This window comes from Cygnus olor, chromosome 1 (genome assembly GCF_009769625.2).
Source record: "Cygnus olor isolate bCygOlo1 chromosome 1, bCygOlo1.pri.v2, whole genome shotgun sequence".
Classification (NCBI taxonomy): domain Eukaryota; kingdom Metazoa; phylum Chordata; class Aves; order Anseriformes; family Anatidae; genus Cygnus; species Cygnus olor.
The window spans coordinates 106,859,543-106,881,165 of NC_049169.1; the positions used below are offsets into that span (position 1 = coordinate 106,859,543).

The window sequence follows — 21,623 nt, forward strand, 5'->3', positions numbered from 1 at the left end:
ATTAAGACAGGAAAAAATAACAACAACAACAATAATAATAATAATAGTATTAATAATAATAATGTGTACGAAATAAATGATGCACAATGCAATTGCTCACCACCCGTTGACCGATGCCCAGCCTATCCCCGAGCAGCCGGCCCCCACCTCCACCCCGGCTAGCCACCCCTATATATTGTTCAGCATGACGTCAGATGGTATGGAATACCCCTTTGGCCAGTTTGGGTCAGCTGTCCTGGGTCTGTCCCCTCCCAGCTCCTGCTGCATCCCTAGCCTGCTCGCTAGCAGGACAGAGAGAGGCTGAAAAGTCCTTGGCTTGGTGTAAGCACTGCTCTACAACAATTAAAACATCAGCATGTTATCAGCACTCTTCTCATCCTAATCCAAAACGTAGCACCCTGCCAGCTACTAGGAGGAAAATTAACTCTGTCCTAACTGAAACCAGGACAGTTTGTTTGTTTGTTTGTTTGTTTTTTCCCATTTGGATGCCTTTTAATCCTGATTTTCTGTGATAAGCTTCTGAGCCATGATTATAAAATATTAATTATAAAATATTAAAAAATATTTAAAAAATTGATTAAAATATTGATTAAATATTTATTAAAGTGTCTTTAAAATATCTGAATAAGGTTGGTCTTCTAAGTCCATATTTAAATCAGTATCTCTTCTCTTAAATTTTGAGGGAGCCAATCTCCCAATATCTGCCTACCTGGAAAGTTGTTACAGAATCTAACTTCCAGCATTTCTAAATACCTACAGAGATCTTGATGTGTGATTCCAGACAACATATATCCCAATAAAACTCACAGCGTTCATATTTATGTCTTTACTTTAAACTACACTTTGCCAGAGTTCGGGGTAGCAGTAGTGAGTGATTTCTGGTTGAGATAAGTTCTGTGAATAAAGTTGTAACAAGCAGACTTTGTTTAAGGAATGTCCAGTTGTATACTCTTTCTGCTCAGATATTAATAGTTCATCTATTTTACTGATTCTGCTGCAAGTGTCTTAGAAAAGACTATTCAACAGAGGTTTCTCATAATTCCTTTTCTGAATATCCTTCAGTAGTTGTGACTTTGTTGCACAGAACTGGATCGTGTTGATTCTCTTGCATCATGCATTTCACCCCTATAACATCTGTTATGCCCCAGAAGGCAGTTTGAACTTCATGTGACTTCTAGCTCTTCTCATCTGGGAAAATGACACTTTAACAGATGTAGAAAATGAATTCAGGATGACACAAAGACTGTTTTGTGTACCTAAAAATAAAACACTCTGTGTTCTACAAGACAGAAATTCAACTAGGAATCCATAATAATTCAAATAAAATGTTAGGACTTTATATCAGGATTTCATTTCCTACTGACAAATCCAAATCAATGCTAATGTGATGAAATGGAAAGTTTAGTTATTCTGAACTACCTAATTAATCGTGAAACTTGATGTCAAGCAATTAAAAATGTAACTAATATCTCTTAGTACTGTCATACCCTAGAGAAGTGATGCTTAATCATTTAGTGGTATTCCGCCCATCATACAGCTGAAAACTAGCCAGCCTCCATGGAGATCACATTTTTGTTTACTGGGGTTGTAGATGCAGCTTGACTTTCAGGCATTTCTACAAAAGAAATTCCAGGAAGCATTCAAGACCACTGAAGACACAATGAAAGACAGGTTATCATTAGGCCAATTAGTATATCTGTAATCATAAATTTAAAATATATATATAAAGAATATGATGCTTATAAGATGTTAAAATTGTGTCTGAATAGAAAACTTTATGTAGTTAATTTACCTGCTAGAAGAGGGTGGGAGAAATCCAGTAATATCTTTAAATAATAAAATGTTGAGTAAATTAAGTTTGAGTAGGCTATTTGGATTAAATTTTCACTGTGGCCCTGCCCCACCCAATCTCCTGAGCATTAGTTACTCCCAAAGGATTACAATACGTTGGATGCTTAAAGCACCACAAGCCTTACAGACTTTACAGGCAAGTTGTGACAGTGTGTGATGAAACCCCATTTTTTCTATCATTTTAATGTAGGTTTGTTGTTTAATTATGATAATTTTAATGACTATTAACTTTAATGGTCATCTTTTGCATGACATCTGACTGCATGTCCTTCCTTCTTCAGAGATGTAGAGAGCTGGAGTCATCTTTATTGTTTATAGAAAAATATAGCATCTTAGATGACTTAAGATATCTCTGAAGATTATTTCTGTTTGAGCTATTTGGTCTTTGAAGTGCAAACAGTTTAACAGCTCTATTTTGAGCTCTTGTTTTAGTGGAATTCTTTAGGGCAGAGGTGTGTGGTTCCTAATTGTTTGATCACTCATAGAAACAGCTTGAATCGGACTTTCTCTTACCAAACTGTAACTCTGTAGATCGTATAACATTTTTATAGTTCTGACTTTGCTGAATTATTACTTGAAATAAGTTAACTGATTCACTTAAAAAAAAAAAAAAAAAAAAAAGAGAGAAAGAGAGAGAGAAGAAGAAGAAGAAGAAGAACTTAAAAGTGCATTTGTCCTAAATGCAAAATGCCCTTGAACTGTTAATACTTAACAAGTTTAGTTTACATTTAAAAATTTCTATTTCCTCAGTTAGGCTCAGGGTCCCCACAGGGGTAAAGTATTTAAAACAAAACAAAGCAAATGAGAAAAAAAAAAAAAAAAAAAAAAAAAAACACCCTTTTTGTTGATCCAGAGCATTTAAGAAGAATGTTTTCAGAAGCCTGTATAACAAAGGGAAATAAGATTAACAGGGTGAATGGTTATTCTCGGGAAGAATTGGACACCAATTAAAACTTCATAATTTCTTCATGCTCCAGAATAAGGAAGACGTCTTCTAAGTGTATTCGATATTAAATAATACTGTAATCATTTACTGAAAGCAAAAACACATCACGTGAGTTTGCTTACTTCTTGAAGTCAAAGCATACCAGCGTAGTAAGTTATAATTATTGTCAGAGAACTCATGCTAAACAGAATTAAACTTTACAGTCATTCTCTCAGCTGTACCTTGCAGTCATCTGTATTCTCTAAGAAGCCACTGCCAAAGCCATCTGAATTAGCTGCTGTAGCCATCACTCCTCTCCTTGGTTTCACCTGGACCCCAAGCAATGCCTTGTTTTGTTTTCATAGATGTGTCCTTTCCTTTTTACTGCTTCTACCTTTCAGTGGGTCTGCAGCCCAACAGATTTAGAAAGACCCCTCCACAGGAAAGTTGCCATCTCATTCTTCTAAAGTAAATTCTAAAAAGTGTTCATATCATGAAACTGTTCAACTATGTTGTAGTAAATGTACTTAGCGGAAACTGGGGCAGAATATGTGATGATTCCTTCATTTGTTTTTGTCTGATTTTTTCTTCGTTAGACTTTATATATTTGTTTGTTTTTCTTTTTGTTCCTGTCTGTGTCCTGTCATACTTTAACAAAGTGACTGACAAGGAAGCTTTTCAGGGTTTGGGGAAGTTTTGGGTTTTAAGAACTGGAATTATCAGGAAGTCCAAGGATGGATTTACTAATTGGAGCACAGCTCTACCCATCATTTTTCAGGTTTTATTCAAATACCACTTCATTTTCCTTTCTAGTATGTTATATATTATATACATATGCTTTAAATATACATGTCTATAATGTACATTTTATGTTTTAATGTATTAGTAAGTGGCAATAGCAGTACATATGGGATTGACACTTTTTCTACGTTCTCTGATGACAGCTCACTTCTGTTGTATTAGGTATTCATCGGTGTAGACAGAGCTATGAAAGGTTTGTGATGGTAGTTCTGCAATGTGAAGTATACTAGTGCAAATGGGTCTGAAATTAAAGAGTCTGCTAAATATTATGTCTTATGAATAGAGTCATCCATCTCCATATTTAACAGAACAAACGGACCTGTTGTTACTATTCTTACTTATCTTCCTAAGTGATTTTTAAACCCATTAAGAAATAATTTGACAGGCTCCTCTTAGCATAGATAATAATTCTTTTATAATGAATATGAACAAACGGGAAGAGATTGCTTATATCACCTAATGTAACAGTGCTTTATTTTGCTATAAAATTGCATGTGTACTGAAGACTAAGTGAAGGCCTGACTGACTTCACTTTTTCCCAGAACAGCAGATACTACAGTAGTAGTATAGTAGTATGCTTCACCACCTGAAGGGATCTTCTAGTAATACATTGCCTTTCATTGCCTTTTTTTTTTTTCCTGTTAGTTCAGTAATATCCTAGGAAACATGGAAAGAGGCAGTGTTTTGTCAGATTTAGCCAGAAGCTACTATTCATTTCTGAGCTTGTTTTAATATAGCTAGACACAGCCTCTTCTGACTTGAATTCTTGGAACAGCTTCACTGACCTGATAAAAAAAGGCTTCGCTTGTGTATTCAAAGACCTTCAAACCAGTCTGGTACAAAATACCCCTTTTTATATTAATTCATTAGCTGCTAGTGTACACAGTAACTTGAATAGTACGTACATTACATACCATCTTCATCAGAGCTTATAATAACCTAATGCATCTATGTAGTTTTTGAAGTACATTTGGAAGTAATGTAAAACTTTCTGGATATGTTGTCTCTGTGCAATATTTTACTTGTAACTGCATGTCTTACTCAAATTAACTGATGAGTGAGCCTTCTCCTAGCCAAGGACTGGACTATTTGCCTGTCTACCTAATAAGCAGATTGCTAGTTTAATCACTTGGGCAATGTTTTTCATTCCACTTTGCATAAAGCAATATTTTTATATTTACACAAAGCAGAGCTAGTAAAAGGATGAGTCTGAAAAAATTGGACAGATGGTCTTACATTTTTCTATTTTGTAAATATTAAAGAACCATATGTAGAAACCATGGTTTTCTTTGGGTTTCAGAGAGATAGCTAGCATGTCTTCACAGAGTTTGTAATTGCACTTATGCGAAGAATTTTAAACTGAGTTCAGCCCTTTGCCAAAACTTTCTTGCAGTCTCAGATATATCTGATTAATGAAGGAAAAATATTTTCTAACTTTTCTTTTTACCTCTTATCCCAGTTTCTTATATTCTACCTGACACTTTTTACTTCATCTATGTGTTTACATAGTTTAACATCTGATATTACAGTTTTCTTTGCCTTTTTTGTTTCTGTTTTTGACATGTTCAAATCTGGCCTAGTTCTTGCTTATCTACGCTGATTATATGCAAGTACACCAGTTAAGAGCAAATCAGTTTCATGATACTTTTCTCTTAATTGTAGTAATTGCCACATTAATATGTATGCAACACTATTTAGACAATGTTTTTTCTGTGCTCATCTTTTCTTTAATTTTTAGTATCAACAGAACAGAATCATTGTTTTTCTAGCAGGTTTTAAGTTGTAACATATTCACAGGGAAAATTTGGCATACTGAATCAATGATTTGGATTGTAATACTCCATACCTCCAGAGAAGTTTGTTCTAATGGACTTTTGTGCCAATTACAGAGAAGGAATCTAGTGAGCTCAGGATATTCAATATACACTGAAGTCATTAATGTTCACAGTAGTTTATGTTGTGGTTTTCAGAAAAGGAAAATATTTCCACCATAATTCAGCCACCGCAGAATAGACCATAATTACTTATTTCAATACTCTAAATCCCAGATTCTTAAACAGTACTTTTTTTAACCTCAGATGCAACATAGTTTTTTACTATTTATAATACTGACCAAAGATTTAGAGAATAAGTTTTCTTCTCTAAACTTTTTTTTTTTTCTGTTTACCTTTTTCTGTCTTGATTAGAGCTTGAAATTAACATGACCCTTTTCATTCATGTCTTTGGTTCATGAACATGTACTTTCCAATTTTGTAAGATTTTGAATGTTGAAGAGTTACAGATACTTAGGGTAACAACAAGGTTTTAATTATTATTACTGAAGACTGTGTAGTTATTTTTCATCTAAAAAAATAAAAAAAAAAATCACCCATAATACTGTCTGTGTTGGGTAAGTTATTTGTAGGACCATAGGATAATTCAGGTTGGAAGGTACTCCAGTAGGTCTCTAGTCCAATCTCCTGCTCAAACCAGGGTCAAAGACCAGATTGTTCAAGGCTTTATCTGTTGAGTTCTTGAAAACTGCAAGAATAGATATTGCATAATCTTTCTGGGCAACGTACTCCACTGCATCGTGAAAAAGTTTTTCCTTATACCCAGCCTGAGCCTATTTTGTTTCAACTTGTCAGCTGTCTTTCATCCGTCTGCCATACAACACTGTGAAGACCCTGGCTCCATCTTCATTTTCCCATGGATAAGAGTAGATGGCTCTTTAGTCCTCCTGTAGCAGTCTCTTCTTCAGCTTGAAAAAGCCCAGCTCCACCAGCCTCTCCTCATTCACCTAGTTCCCAGCTATGCCTGCCCACTTTGTTGGCCCTCCCCTAACTTCACTCCAGTGAAGTCTGTCAATATATTTCTTGTTCTGAGGTTGGGATGGGGGTTGTCTGGATGTAGTATTCTGCATATGTCCTAGGGAGTGCCAAGCAGAGGTGGCAATTGATCTCCTTGATCTACTACTGATCATGATCCTTTTAATTAGCCTAGTAGGCTGTTGACTTCTTGCTGCTGCTTGGGCACTCTTGTCTACCACACCTGTCCTCAGTTTGCATGATTCCCAACTGGTTATTCCCTCCCAGATGCAGAATTCAGCAATTATCCTTGCTGAATATCATGACATTCCTGTTGATGCATTCTTCCAGTCTCTAGGTCAATGACCTCATCCAGATTATCGATAAAGGTATTAATTAGGACAGATTCCAGAACAGAATCCCATGGGACCCCACTTGTTACTGGCCTCCAGGTAGAGTATGACCTCCACTGTCCTCTAAACCCAGCTATCCAACTAGATTTTTACCAACCTAGTTGTCTGTACGTCCAGACTGTAATGCCCTAACTTGATGTGGGGGGTTGGCCTCGGCTGGCAGCCGCGCACCCATACAGCCACTTGCTCACTCACCCCCATCCCCAGACAAGGGTGAAAAATGGGAGTGAGAAAACTCATGGATCAAGGTAAAGACAGGGAAATCACTCAATGGTTACTGTTGTGGGCAAAACAATCTCCAGATGGGAAATTTAACTTAATTTACATAATTAACATAACATTTAATTACTTATTCAGGTACTGGGAAACAAAGAAGGCAAGTCTTTAAACACTTAGGGAAAAGATCTGGCCTCCTTGCTTTCCCAAGCTCCAGACACCTCTCCTTCTCTGTTCCTAGTCTCTACTCCCCTTCTTACCACCATAGACACAGGTTAAACTCAGCCCCTTCAGTGAGGTGATAGGTGGCGCAGGAGGTTTCTTTCTGGTGTTCCTTCTTTCTCATACTTTTCTTCCACTTCTCTTTCTGCCTAACTCATTTCTTCTGTTCTGTTGTGGGTTATCCATGGGCCACAGTCCCTTTGGGGGTGTACCTGCTCTGGCATGGGCTTATGCTTGGGCCACTTCAAGAGACACTTCAAGAGTGTTTCCAGTTCTCCTGTGGATTACCTCCTACTGCTTTGGCCTTCCTTTTCTTCTTCTGTCTTATCTCTGCCCTTTCTTAAATACATTTTCAAAGAGATGCCAAAAACTCTTGACTGGCTCAGCTGTGTCCTGTGATGTGTCTACTGTGGAGCTATCTGGAACTGACTGTGTCCTGCACAGTGCAACCCCTGACCTACTCCCACAGATATCACCTTTGCAGCCATTCTTTGCTATCCAAACCTTGCTGCTTATTTACAATACATGTAAATGCAAGAATATTGTGGGAGGCAATGTCGAAAGCCTTGGTAAAGTCAGGGTAATCACCACCCGCTGTTCCTCTCTCATCCACAAAACTAATCATTTTATCCTATAGTCAGGCATGATTTACTCTTGGTCAGTCCGTGCTGAGTGTTCCCAGTCACCTTCTTCTCATTGAGTTTTAGTTCTATGTTTGTTTGAATTTATTTCCTGTTTTATTATTATTTTTCTTTTTCCTCAGTTTTATGATGTGAAGCTGTTATCCTTCATGTAACATTTTTTCTTTATTTTGATTGTTTTCACCGCATCTATATATACTGTTGTTTAGAAGATAAAATGCTGAGATTTGACATACAGTTTATGTAGTATATGTCGTAGAATGAGGAAATACAAAATATAAAAATATATACTTTAAACTTATAAATGGCAATGTGTTACAATGGGTTCACAACATGCTTTATATTTTTCAGCTCTACTTCAAGTTACAATTTCACTAAGCAAAGTAGAGCTCAGTGTGGGTGAATCCAAATTCTTCACATGCACAGGTATGTATTCACATTATTTTTTTGTTGTTGTTAGATTATCTATGTTCTGCATGATTTGAAAGTGAATTTATTGATTCACAATATTAACTTAAATGTGCATTGTTTTGTATATTCATATTGACTTGTGAGAATTGTGATAAATAGAAGATCTTGTAGAGACTATTGATTTCAGATTCCAAACAAACCATATCACTCACTCAGTTTGAAATTTGTCTACATTGGTATAGATAATTTATATCTACTAGGATGTTTGTTTAGTTAAAATATTTTTACTTGTCTAAACTAAGGATTTAATAATCTACTAGGCTAAGCTCTAGCACCCTCTCTGCCCTAATGAGATACCTGAAGAGTCTTTTCTGGAGGGGCAGAATTAAGTCAGGATGGGAAGAGTTTGTTTTTGCAGCTACCTGAAATTAATCCTTGATGTTCCTGATTTGCCATCTTAGATTGACAGTGACACACAGCCTCATTACAATGACAAGCCAAAGTGACTGCTGGCCAGCCTGTGTCTTTCCTTTAAGATTTTATAGATTCCTATGTTCATTTTTTTCCTCTTGAATTCTTGAGCTACTAATTATCCTGTCCCTACAGTCACACATTTGCCTGCAGTTTTACCTTGCTTAGCTTTCTGCAGAATTTCTCACAACTCCTTTTCACAATTCAGCAATTCTCTGACATTGCATAGATGTCAGGGACATGTCATAGATGGTTGTACATTGGGTAGGCATATGCATTGCGTAACGTCTATTTGAACTTCTAATGTTATTTTTATTTTTGTTTGTAGCCATTGGTGAGCCTGACACCATAGATTGGTACAATCCACAAGGAGAGAAGATTGTCTCTAGTCAAAGAGTGGTTGTTCAGAAAGAAGGTGTTCGATCACGTCTAACCATTTATAATGCAGATATAGAAGATGCTGGTATATATCGGTGCCAAGCAACAGACGCTAAAGGACAAACTCAAGAAGCTACTGTTGTTTTGGAAATTTATCGTAAGTAAAATAATATCAAATAACAAAGGAAAGAACATGTTTTGAAAGCCACTGCTATTGAGAAAGTAAAGCCTATCAAAATATCATCCCAGGCTCTGAACTGTATATTCCAAACAATTGCATCTCCTGTAGTTTAGTTCACAGATACTATGAACTAAACTTTGTAATATTGTAGATTACCTCTCCTTTGTATCTTAAAATATCATCTCAGAGGGGTGCGCTGTATGCCCCTAATGGAAAAGAGGAAAGATGTATTTTATCAACCTAATTTTAAGTACAAATACATATAAAACATATCAAATATGTAAATAAAAATGTAAGAAGTGCAATGCATGCCATTAAAAAGCAAAGTTTAGATTGAATTAGTTACTTTTATGTCAGTCTTCTCATATTCTTGGTCTTATGGTGGAATCTTGCCATAAAGCATTGAAGCTTAATATGGTAAGCAACTAAAAAAGCATTTCAATTGCTAACAACTAATTGAAGAGTATATTTGAAAAGTAAATACTTTCTTCTGTGGCTAGAGATTCTCTGAGAGTTTTTTTGTTTGCTTTTTTTCAATATAGTTAAATACCTTTGCAGTATACTATATTCTATAGATCAATTAAAAATGCCTAAAAGCGATGTATTAAATAAATACACTGTGAAAATTTGGTAAGGTTTTTGTGGGTGAAAGCACAAGACATATGCCAGCATCCTTTCAGCTATTTTTCTCTAATTTCATTGGAGGGTAGTGCTTTAATATTCATAAAAAAAATATGTTTGTGGTTGTACCGAGCGTTAAGGAATTGCAATGAGACAGAAAATACAGAGTGGAATCATAAAGCACTGCTTCTGAAAGGTACAGATAACTCAGATAACAAAAGGCATACAATTTAAAAAAAAAAAAGCTATTGATAAAACAACCATTAGAATGATGATAGCAGTTACAAGCAATTACATGATGGCTTGAAAGCTGACTGTTCAAAGGATTGCAAGTTTTGTGGAATTCATCTTTATGCTTAAAGCTGCCAGTCACTCCATTAGCAGACTGCTGAGCATAGTTGAAATCTTTTGAAGTGTTTGCATGTGGTAATTTTAATAATTCCGAGGTTAGACAAGCCCAAAGACCCACACAAGAAATGTAAAGGTTTATGGGAACCGACACGTGAAAATTTCATTATTTGTATTTGTGATGTATTGTATGGAAAAAGCAGGATATGCTGTATTACTAGGGTCCAGTACAGTAATCATTTATGTTTGTCAGAATTTTTCTTCTGATGTAATTATGATCAAATACTTCAAACATTTTACATAAATACTTTGTAAAAGTATGCAAGATGCGAATATAACAAAAGCGTGCTCCCTCTGCTGTGGGAACGATATGGATTATTTGAGCCTGCACTCATATAAATACAAAAAGGCAGAGGTGGAGGTGCATTCTCTGACTCTAAAGCATCCTCTTGAATAGATGAACGGAATTGGCAATGTTTGATCATAGAGAACATGTCAGTTTGTTTCTTCTATGTGCAATAAATTCTTGCAGAAATTTTTGGCAATTGGTTTCTGCTTTAGATCTTGTATGAGGACGTGGTTTAATGCCATCTTGAAGTTCTTTCACTGAATTCGAACAATAGAATTATTAGAACTTATTGTTGAACTGATTATTGAACTTATTCAACTCAATAATAAAATTAAATATCAACTTTGATTATTTGGAGCAGAAATAATAAAAAATTCTGTCAGGCCTAAAAAAATCTTGCTACTTCCTCAAAAAACCTACAAATTCTTATGATAATTATAGAAAGTTTTTCCATATAGTTTCCCATGGGCTTTTAAGTTTTTATGTTTTGCTCAGCTGATAGCTTTCCCAATCAGTGAGGCTTAATTTCCACCTTTAAATAAGACTTTTCCAAATGATTTCAATGGATATTTTGATGGAATGAAAACCTGAAGTTCTCATTCAATAATAAGATCATGAGGAATAAAACACAGAAGAGAGTAAAAAGTATTATTAACCTGGATGTATAGACTTCTACAAAACTAGAGTTTCAAAACTGGGCTCTGAAAAATCAACAATAATAAAAAATATATTTATGAAACATGCTTCATTTATATAAATAAAACAAAGGTTTTCATAATGCCAAATGGTTGTAAAATCATTCCTAGAGACAGAGTGAAAGTTCTGTGTTGAGGACAATTGAGTCTTATCTGAGAAACCTATATTATGGAAATAATTCTGTATTACGCATAAAGAGAAGCTTAATAGACAGGTTTATCTCATTTGATATCACATTTAATTTCAATGCTAAGTGAACTGGAAGATGATAACTGTATTTGGTTTTCTTCCTTTTCAGAAAAGCTCACTTTTCGAGACGTAATCTCTCCACAAGAGTTTAGGCAGGGAGAAGATGCAGAAGTTGTTTGCCGTGTTACTAGTTCACCTGCTCCCATTGTCAGCTGGTTGTATCGGAATGAGGAAGTCGCAACTCTTGCTGACAGTTAGTATTTTGGTAACTCTTTAAGTTATACATTCTAATTAATATTAAATTGTTGTTGTAAAAGAAGATTAATCACATGGATGGAGGGTGGATTTTAATTAGTCCATTGCTATCAGTAGGATTTAACCAGTTGCTGTGGTCTGTAGAGAATCCATATGCAATAGTTTCTTTCATATATCATTTTTTTCCAATCAGCAATTTTGTCTAGATGTAACATGAAGGCCCAGATGTCCAAAAGATTGTTTGGAACTCTTCCTGGGCTGTCATGCATGTACACAGATGAACTTCTTTGTGCTAGCAAAGCTATGATACTTCCTCAGAGTGTACAATTTACCGAGCAAACACTGCATAAACTTTGGTATACTTGCACATTAGCTGCGTCTTCTAGGTGGGTAGGCTTGTTGCAGTATTGTAAGCATTCACTTGTATAAGCGTAAGCTACCTTTAAGTTACAAGCAACAAGGGGTATAGGTTAGGGGTATATATGTTTTGGCTAGATTCCTAACAGCTAGACTGATAAAGTTAGGTGAAAATGGATCTACATACAAGTTCATAAGTTTGTAGAGAGGCAGTTAATTAGGCACATAAATTCACGTGCTTTGCCACCTCAAAAGCAATGACAGCATTTCTCTACGCCGTCTCATTAAAGTTGTTTTTGTCTTTATGGAAAAGAAGACAATCTGCATTTTCTGGAAATGAAATTAATATTGACGAACAATTTTATCCACCTTCTCATCTGTCTTGATCTCTGTATGTACTAAAACTCAAGGTTGTAGTGTATGCACTTAAAATTCTTATTCTTTAAAAATTATATACTATTTTTTTTCAAAATGAAAACGAATGTAATATACCTAAATTATGAATGACAACCCAGTATGGCATCCAATAAAAGTTATATTTGTTTTATGAAAACATATAAACAACTGTGAGACAGTTGCTGGAGAAAAGAAAGAAAACAAAAAAGCTTGTTAGCTTGTTTTATGTTTCTGGACTCAGTCTTGCACTCCTGTCCACTATGAAAGAAAGTTTTGATCAAAATTCTTCTCATTTAATATGTCTGTCTTATCCCATCTGTCTTCTAGGTACAAAGACTAAGACTAATAAACTTCTACCCTTAGAAAAAGGGTTGACATTTTGATCTAAATAATTAAACAGTGAATGTAGGTAAGACTTAGAAGATTTTGAAAAATAAGAAAACAAAGCAAGATTTGGCAATTTAACAGAAACTAGTTTTCAAGGACACAGCTCAGAGCTCAAAAAAGTAAAATTGTCCCAAAGATCTCTCTTAAAGTTTTGTTATTATTACCCTTTTATTTGCTTTTCTAATCAATCTGTCTGCTGTAGGAATAAGAAAGGAAATAAAACATTTCCTTTCTTTTTCAAAATCATGCATTTTGAAAACTTAGAGTTTTTAAATTCAATGTGTGAAATTGTCTCTTCAACCTTTTTTTTGTGCAGTGCTTCAATGTGAAGAAGTAGACTGACAGAAACCAATTTTAATTTAAATAGCAGAGTATTTTCCTTATGTTTTGATCTGGACCAGTATCCAAATGAGATCCCTGTCATTCCTGGAAGAGAGGTTGAAATCATAAATAGGACATCATGTACTTTGAGCTTTGGCAATGTCTATATTATTTTATAACGAAGGTGGAAAAAGAGTATTCCTGAAGTCTTGCAGTTAAGAAAATTACTCCATGCCTAGTGAATTAAAGACAGTTCCATATTACATTTCCAGCTTCACAATCTCCGATGAAGGATCAGTACCTGTAACCTCTTTACATAATTTAAGTAATGTCAACTTTTTTTTTTACCATATTACAAATGGTGCCTACTGAAAAAAAAATAATATATATTTTTTTTATTTCATAGTAAGCTAAATTACTGAACAATTTCATATTCAAACTGGATTGTATATTCCACAGTTTATTTTAGGGACATTAGAAAGCAGCCTCTATTTTAAACATTCTAGCACTGGCATGATAGGAAGACATGAAATAATGTAATTCCTACAATTTTGTGAAATTTCTCCTACATTTTGATCATACTTCTATTGCATGCTACAATTAGTAGGATTTTTGCAGTACAGACTTTTGATTACTTTAGTTTTGCAAATCTTGACAGTTACTGCTATCTGTATTTTTATGTTCCATTTGAACAGAAGACTGACTGCTCCTAGAAGGCTAGTTCACAGAATCAGAAGTGAAAATTTAAAGATTTTTCCTGTGTAGGAGGCCTATAGATGACTGAAAATAGTCTCACCATTCTGAATTGGTTTCTGTACGTTCCCACCTTATCTGCTCCATTGCTAACTCATCCTAAGATCTACAGTCTATTTTGAATTCTGCAAAGAAAAATGTGAGTTAGAAACTGGGACTAGCTGCCCATCATTCTTTGGTTTAAAAACAAAAAAAAGAAAAAAATAAAAGAAGACTGAGAACAATGACTTCCAAAAGTTATTCTGATCTTACTATGTATGTTTAAGGTTTAATGGAGCAAAATGTAAGGTATAATTTTCTGGAAATATTGTAAGGATATCTTTATTTTTCTTTCTAAGAGTTGAATTGTCATGACTCATAATTCTATCACGTGGGGCTCAGCTATGTAAGAGAATGGGATTGTTTTCATTGATCAGATCTTACCTGGAGTTGTAAGTGACTAGGTCTGGTTTTGCACAATGCTAGTGCTTCAGAGGATATCAAATTCCATTTTGTAATGCTTAAAGAAAATATAGAAATTGTATATACAGGAATGTGGAATGTGTATTAGTTTACTGTTAGTGTTAACATTAGAAGGAGGTTAGCTGCCCTTGTCAATATAAGATGCTAATCTTTCTAAATGTACATATAAATTATTCGCTATCTATGTAAATGTGTCCTTTATCCTGTCACTGCTCAAATCATTAATGTCAGAATTCCACTATCAGATTATTAAAAACAGTTTTCTATAACCATAGTATAGGTGTGGTATGTAAATATAATGTCTATAGAAAATTTTATATTGCATATCATTGGATAGAAAATATTGGGGTGGATGCATCCTTCATGTTTTCTGTATGCTTTGATGTATCTTACTGTTTTACATTCGCAGTTCTGTAGCTCTTTCAGTTTTTTTTTTTTTCCCTCCATAGGTATTTTTAGTATGTAGAATGATTCTCTTCAAGACCACAACAGTTTAAAATGATAAAATGTTCTGGAAAACTATTAGAATTTACATTTAAAAAAAAATAAATCCTTCCAGTTACAGTATAGGGTACTGAAAATTTTTCCTGGCCTAAAAAAGCCATGTAGGATCACTGCGCTAGAAAACATTAAACTGGTATCACCTTCTATTCCAGTGCCACAGTGGAATTTTCTCTTATTCTAAAAGACCGCAAGAGACAGAATTCAAATGAGCTATACTGACCCACAGAATCATATGGGGTAGGCTTTGGCAATTTGGTTTTGCTACTGCAGTGTAGTGCAGTCTCTAAGAAGAACGAAAGAGGTGCTTTAAGGTTCCCGCTCAAAGTCAATAGTTTGCACAGAGTTCTACTTACAGTAGTAGAAGTGGTTCCATTGCTCTACATAGCCAATGTAGAAATGCTAAATGTACTTGTGTAAACTGATGTGCAAATTTCACCAGAAGTTTTGATTTTTTCTTCAAGAGATCTTTAGTTGTGTCCCAGTCTTAGAATGAACAGTTGTGCCTAACCTTTTTGTTAGATATTGTGGGTCATAGCCTGGCACATACCCTAGGAACACAGTAAAATTTACAAACCATAGCCCAGGTTCATCCTACCTGTCAGGAGACAATTCTTCCATTTCTTGTTATGAGGTATGAAAAAGACACATGAAATCCCGCTTGCCATGCATATACCCCTTAATATTTGCTCCAGCAACTGGAGAAGCTCCACTGCATGCTTGTCTCACCTTGGTGTCTGCAGGGCTAATTTTCAAAAATCTTTTTGTTTATCCCCTCGCTCTTCGCTGCCATGCAGTATTTTCCCCTTCCTTACCCAGACTTCTGAGGCGCCGCCATCTTGGTGCCCTGCAGTGGGGCCATTGGAGCCATTTGTGTCTGGCATGGGGCAACCCCTGCATTGTCTCAGAGGAGCCCTGAAACCCCCAGCTGCCAACACCTTGCCACATAAACTCAATACACTAGTTCAGACTGAAAGGAAAGAAAAGTTAGATTTAGAACAGTTTACTCTTGCAGATTATAATTTTGCTGCTATGTATGCAGGAAAATGTACAAATGCTTGCTCAGAATCTGGTTTTACAATGGAGTTAAGCTACTCAAGAAATGTGTTGCAATTAAATTGCAAATAAATTGCAATTTATACTGGACTTTGCAGAAGGTTAAATGGTTTCTTACATTGAAGAATGAAGTGTTAGACTTTATTGTGTGAAGTGTTAGACTATAGCAAGATGGACCGTGGACTGAGTTATAGGAGATGAGCCAAGGAACAGGGCGGGAAGGAGAGCAAGTAAGTTGAGAAATTATAGTGCCATAAAATGGACATGAAAACATTGGCTAATCAAGATACAGAGGAAAGATACATTTTCTTACTTATTGAATTTATCTTTTTTCTATTTTTTTAATCTTGTTGTTTTATATAAGTGTTCATGAATATTCCACTAATTTTTTAATAATTTATAAACTTAACTTTCTTTGAAGGGTCATCAAATGAAGTAAGTAAGAAGTAAAGTAAGTAAGAAGTTATGGATTGAAAATCCTGATTGAATTTTAAGAAATGGCAATGTATTTTGGGGTGGATAAAAAGCTAATTTCTCAGATGACATTTTACTTTTAAATTGAGAAATGCTTTGTCATGAGCATTCTGTGTGTTTAGAGAAATTTAAATTTCTCATTTTCCCATTTAAATTAGCGTTCCTGTAGTTGTCTAGATTTGCTAATACCACTTAATCTTTTACATGCCTTTCTAGATCGATTTGCAGTATTAGCAAACAATAATCTCCAAATTCTTAACATCAACAAAAGTGATGAAGGAGTATACCGATGTGAAGGAAGAGTGGAAGCCAGAGGAGAAATTGACTTCCGGGACATAATTGTTATTGTGAATGGTAAGAAGTAGAATCATAGAATTACACAATGGCTCGGGTTGGAAGGGACATTAAAGATCATCTCACTTTCCTTGATTATCATAGCCTCAATTTTAGAACATATCAGCTTCTAAAAAAACTAATTAATATTAATTTGTTAGTATAGTTGTCGTGTCTGTTTAGTATTGTTTTCCTATAAAAGTAATTGCTTACTATTTAAAAAAATCCATTATACTGCATAAATAGAATTCACTGCATTTCATAACGTCAGAGTATATAAATATACAAAAGCTTTATTATTATTTTTAATAATTCAAAAACACTGACAATCACTACAAGACTCGAGTTTCAGATTATACTGTGTAGTAATTCAGTTCACTATATTTTTCAGTGTTTTGTTATTTCCTGTTAAAAAACACTGATTTTTCATAGTTATTCAGCTTTACTGCATTGAACATATTTTATTAATTTCTTTTATTTGAACCATCCCAAAAGTCATGGATACATTTTATTTAGATAAGCAGTATTACTTCTAGATTTTTAACATTTTATTTTTTATGAAGACTAAAATATGATTTATAAGTGGCATTAAACTTTTTATTAGTTTATCATAAACATCTACTAAGGAATATGAAAGGATGAAGACAAAACAGAGTATTTAGTTCAACCTCTCTCTTAAATTCACAGTTGGCCTGTTGAAAAGTAAATATGAACACAGGACACAGTTCATAAAGGGCATTTTTTTATCTACATGTTCTGTTTAATAACAGTGTTTTAGTGAAACTAATTCCGTTGTACTATTAGGTTCTGAGTTCTAAATGCTTTGTCCTTGACAACCTCAAGCCTCTGCAAACCTCAGTTTACAGAAGTCATTATGTAAATTAAATTATCAGTTAATTTCATGAGAAGAAGCAGCTTCTGGCACACATATCATTTAATCCATGTAGTCAAGCAGCAGTATTTGAATCAGAACTCTTTAGGTTGTTATAGACAGTATGCAAAAAGTGACAAGCAAATGGGTATTATCCTGTGTGTTGTGATAGAATATCACAGTACGTACCCCGTGCATTGTGAAGTCCCCTCAGTAACTTGTTTTCATCTCTGTACATTGGGTTCTGCATTGCCTTGACTGCTGAGTATATTCCAACAGTTCTAACAGTATTTAAAATAGTATTTTAAATTCTGCATGAGATTTTCTTCTGTTGATATTTATGTATGTGTATATGAAGCTACATTTTGAACACCTTTCATTTCTATGTGATATATGCCATTGAGCTGAAAGAGAACCTGTGTTAAACCTAAAACATTGGTTTTCAAACTCCAGTCCCACTTCACATCTTTTATTGGTGGATTATATCCACAAATCTGTTTTTGCTTATATTTGTAACTGCTCGAGACAAGAATGCCAACATTCACTTACATCTAGACTTCAGTCCATAGTGCTGTGAGGAGGTTTCCAGCTGAGAGGTTCTAACACTGTTGCTTAGTTAGAGCAGTACCAATTAAGAGCTATTTTTCTGCTTAATTTATAGGAATAAATAGCTTTTCCTAGGTAAAACTGAATGTAATAAACCTGGCCCCAAATGGCTTTTAGATTAATAGAAATAATTGCTTTTAGATTAATCAGAAGGAAACAAAAATCATAGTACTCTTTGATCAAAAAAAAAGGAAAAAAAACTATCAATGAATTGAACTTAAATGTGACTGGACTTTAACATTTTGCTTTAAGTTAGATATGTGAGACACTTGCCAGTATGTTACTTATTATATCGAGACCCATTTGTCTTTTCCTCTTTTAGGTTCATTTTTTTAGTTCGATCCTATGTACATAAAAATACAGAAACAAGATAAACATATCTCACTTCTCAGAAGGAGCTATAAGAAAAATATTTCATTTAATTGTCATCATAGTGTCTCTGAGAAGATTGAAACAAATAATGGGCTGAATTGAGTCATGGTCCTGTAATTCTTAGTTGTGAGTAGCGAAGAACCTGCTACTGGTGGCACAGAATTGATTCATGTCACTAACTCTATTTTCAGGTCTAGATATTAGAATGCACTGCAAACCAGCTAAAACGTATGAAATGTTGTTGAAGTGATACTTAAAAATGTAAGATGACTAAGTCACTATAGCACAACAGAAGGGTTTTTATTTACTGAGTAGTGGCCCATGCAATTTCAGATAGGAGATAATCGATCTGTGAAACACTTAAATTTCATCACACCATGAAAAAGAGTCAAAAGTACAGAACATTTACTTATTAATTGTTGATGAATCTGGTACACGGTTTTTAATAATTTTGTATATTAGATGTTCAGAAGCTGGAAGGGCTTCTGAGAATACTAAAGCTAAATATTTTGTACTGTTTAACACAGCAGAAGTTAATTCTGAACAGTTTGTGGGAAAAACGTATGAAAGTGAAATGGTAAGCCATAAGCAATTCATTGGGGTTGCCTTCTGTTCTTTACTGAAAGTTAAATCTAAAAGGATAGCTCTGAGCCACTCTGATGATAAGGTGTTCTTGTTAGCTTTATTTTATATTATATAGTTATATATTATATTTAATATTACATATTATATAATTCTTGAGAGCTATATTTTGTGAATCTTCTTCCTCTTACTTCCCCTGACATTCTTTCTTTTCCATATATTTTCCTTCAATCTGCTGTTTGTTTTTTTTTTGCTTGACAGTTAATGGATTTAGGATAAGTGTCTTAAAATTACCATATAAACAGATATATTAAATAGATATATTTAATAATAGAGATATTTAATAGAGATATGTGAGTCGATCTGCTTTAAATATTATTGCTATTTTTCTCTTGGGCAGAGGTTCTTTCCAAACAGTTTTAATTTTATTAACGACTGTCCTATCAAGAACAGATAAAATATATGGTTCTTGGAACACAATTACCAAAACAGGTTGTAATTTCTGAAAACAGACAGTATCTTTTGGGTTTTATTGTGTCACTTTTTTAAGCCAGTGATACTCCTGCCCAAGAACTTTGCAGGTGTTCAATACAAAGAATTAAATATGTTTAATCGATACTGCTATATATTGACACCAGTTTTAAAAGCACTGTCTGACATCAGTAAATCAGCTGTATGTCCACTACAGAGTTGAATGAAAGAAAGAGACTAGGGAGATTTTATTTGAGATACTTAAATCAGCACCAGTCATAACTCTACTGTGTCTTATGCGTCCTAAGTATGACTTCAGTCACTTTAAAATGATCTGTAAGAAAATTAAACAACCACTGAACAAGACTTTTGAGTTTATTATTGTACAAAAAAGTTATAAATGTCCTGATAAAATAAAAAAATCTTTTTGTGTTTAAGAAAAACAGAAATACTGAGAACTGATTCACATTGTAACTTGATCCATAAGTGTAACTATAAATTCCAAAATTAGCAAAGGAGCCTATGCTTTAAATTTCTCCAGAATCATACAGAATCTCCTATTTTCCATTACTAGGACATAATGTTTTATTTTTCAGTTCCCCCTGCAATTGCTCTGCCACAGAAATCCTTTAATGCCACTGCGGATCGAGGAGAGGCAATAACTTTGTTCTGCAGAGCCACTGGATCGCCTCCACCAGAAATAAGTTGGTATAGGTAAGTTCAGTAGAGATCTGCACACAAGAGCACATTGTTTTATGGTGTTATGATTTTCTGTCACACTCCATTAAGTAAACTGGGCAACCTTAATTACTTTACTGAATTTTAAAAGCGCTTACTGTCCATTTCTACTCTTAACTTCTAAAGCTAGATTCAACATTAATATGTGAATGAACTCATAGAAATTCTATTGCAATTTTTAAAATCTAATATGTTTTGAAATATGGAAGTGCTTTTAAAAATAAGTTTAAAGTTCATGTGGTTTTGATGATGTCAATGAAGTGAACATTGAGAACATTTACCATATAACAGTTGTAAAAACATAAATATCCATGCACTTTTTATTCATTTAATTTAAAATATATATATATATAAATAAATATATTTATATAAAATATCTGACTCCTCACATCAGTGCACATTTCTATTTTAGATCCAAATAATTTGCATTCACATATATTATTTCAGGTGAAATTAAAATGTCACTGCATTTTCAAAATGGACATCACTTATTAATTTCCTTTGGAATCTTTGAACAGTGTTATTAACTTTAAATATTCCTTTGACTGACACCTTTATCCTAACACGTCATAAGACAAACGCAAAACTAAGTTGTTCTCTTTTTTACAATTTACAATGCTTTACTTTTTTTTTTTTTTACAACTTCAATGATAGATGTAAAAAAAATAGAGCACAGTTAATTCCTTAATGTGGCCTTGTAAGACAAGCCAACATTGACATTTCATGTTGTTATAAAAGAAAATATAAATTTCAACAGTTCATGGATATCTCTGTTTACTGATGTGTTTTTTCAATACTTTATAAATATTACACTATGTACACAGGCTAACTAGGTGTCTTGGAGAGACACTTGTCTCTGCTGATCAGAGACTACCTTTTTAATTTTCCTTTGGCTTGCCTGTCACTGAGGTAACCAACTGTTTTACACCATTCATATCTTTCATACAGATTTTACAAAAACTTCACCGACTAGTGTACTGTATACTGGATCTTAAATGAGAAACTTTTTGTTCTGTACCTATTTCAGAAGCCAATACAAGCAACAATGGCTTATGTGCTTCTTTTCCCTGTTGTTGTTGTTGTTGTTATTATTATTATTGCTATTATTATTATTATTATTATTTATATTTTCTCTGATTAGGTTATAAATTCTTGGCAGGTAGAAAATATTCTTGCTTTTTTATTTGCT

General features: G+C 34.2%; 1 protein-coding gene across 3 annotated transcripts in view; it reads left to right on the forward strand.

Moving 5' to 3' along the window:
- Positions 1-21,623, forward strand: part of NCAM2 (neural cell adhesion molecule 2) — a 285,939-nt gene that overhangs the window by 142,898 nt on the left and 121,418 nt on the right. For 2 of the 3 annotated variants that reach the window (XM_040576175.1, XM_040576184.1), the window contains exons 1-6: positions 7,211-7,783; positions 8,207-8,281; positions 9,066-9,272; positions 11,609-11,752; positions 16,678-16,815; positions 20,293-20,410. In XM_040576175.1, the coding sequence (XP_040432109.1) occupies positions 7,399-7,783; positions 8,207-8,281; positions 9,066-9,272; positions 11,609-11,752; positions 16,678-16,815; positions 20,293-20,410 (1,067 nt within the window). In that variant the 5' untranslated portion in view covers positions 7,211-7,398. Of the gene's footprint in view, positions 1-7,210; positions 7,784-8,206; positions 8,282-9,065; positions 9,273-11,608; positions 11,753-16,677; positions 16,816-20,292; positions 20,411-21,623 lie in introns of those variants that run through there. The other variant, XM_040576190.1, reaches the window with a different exon arrangement.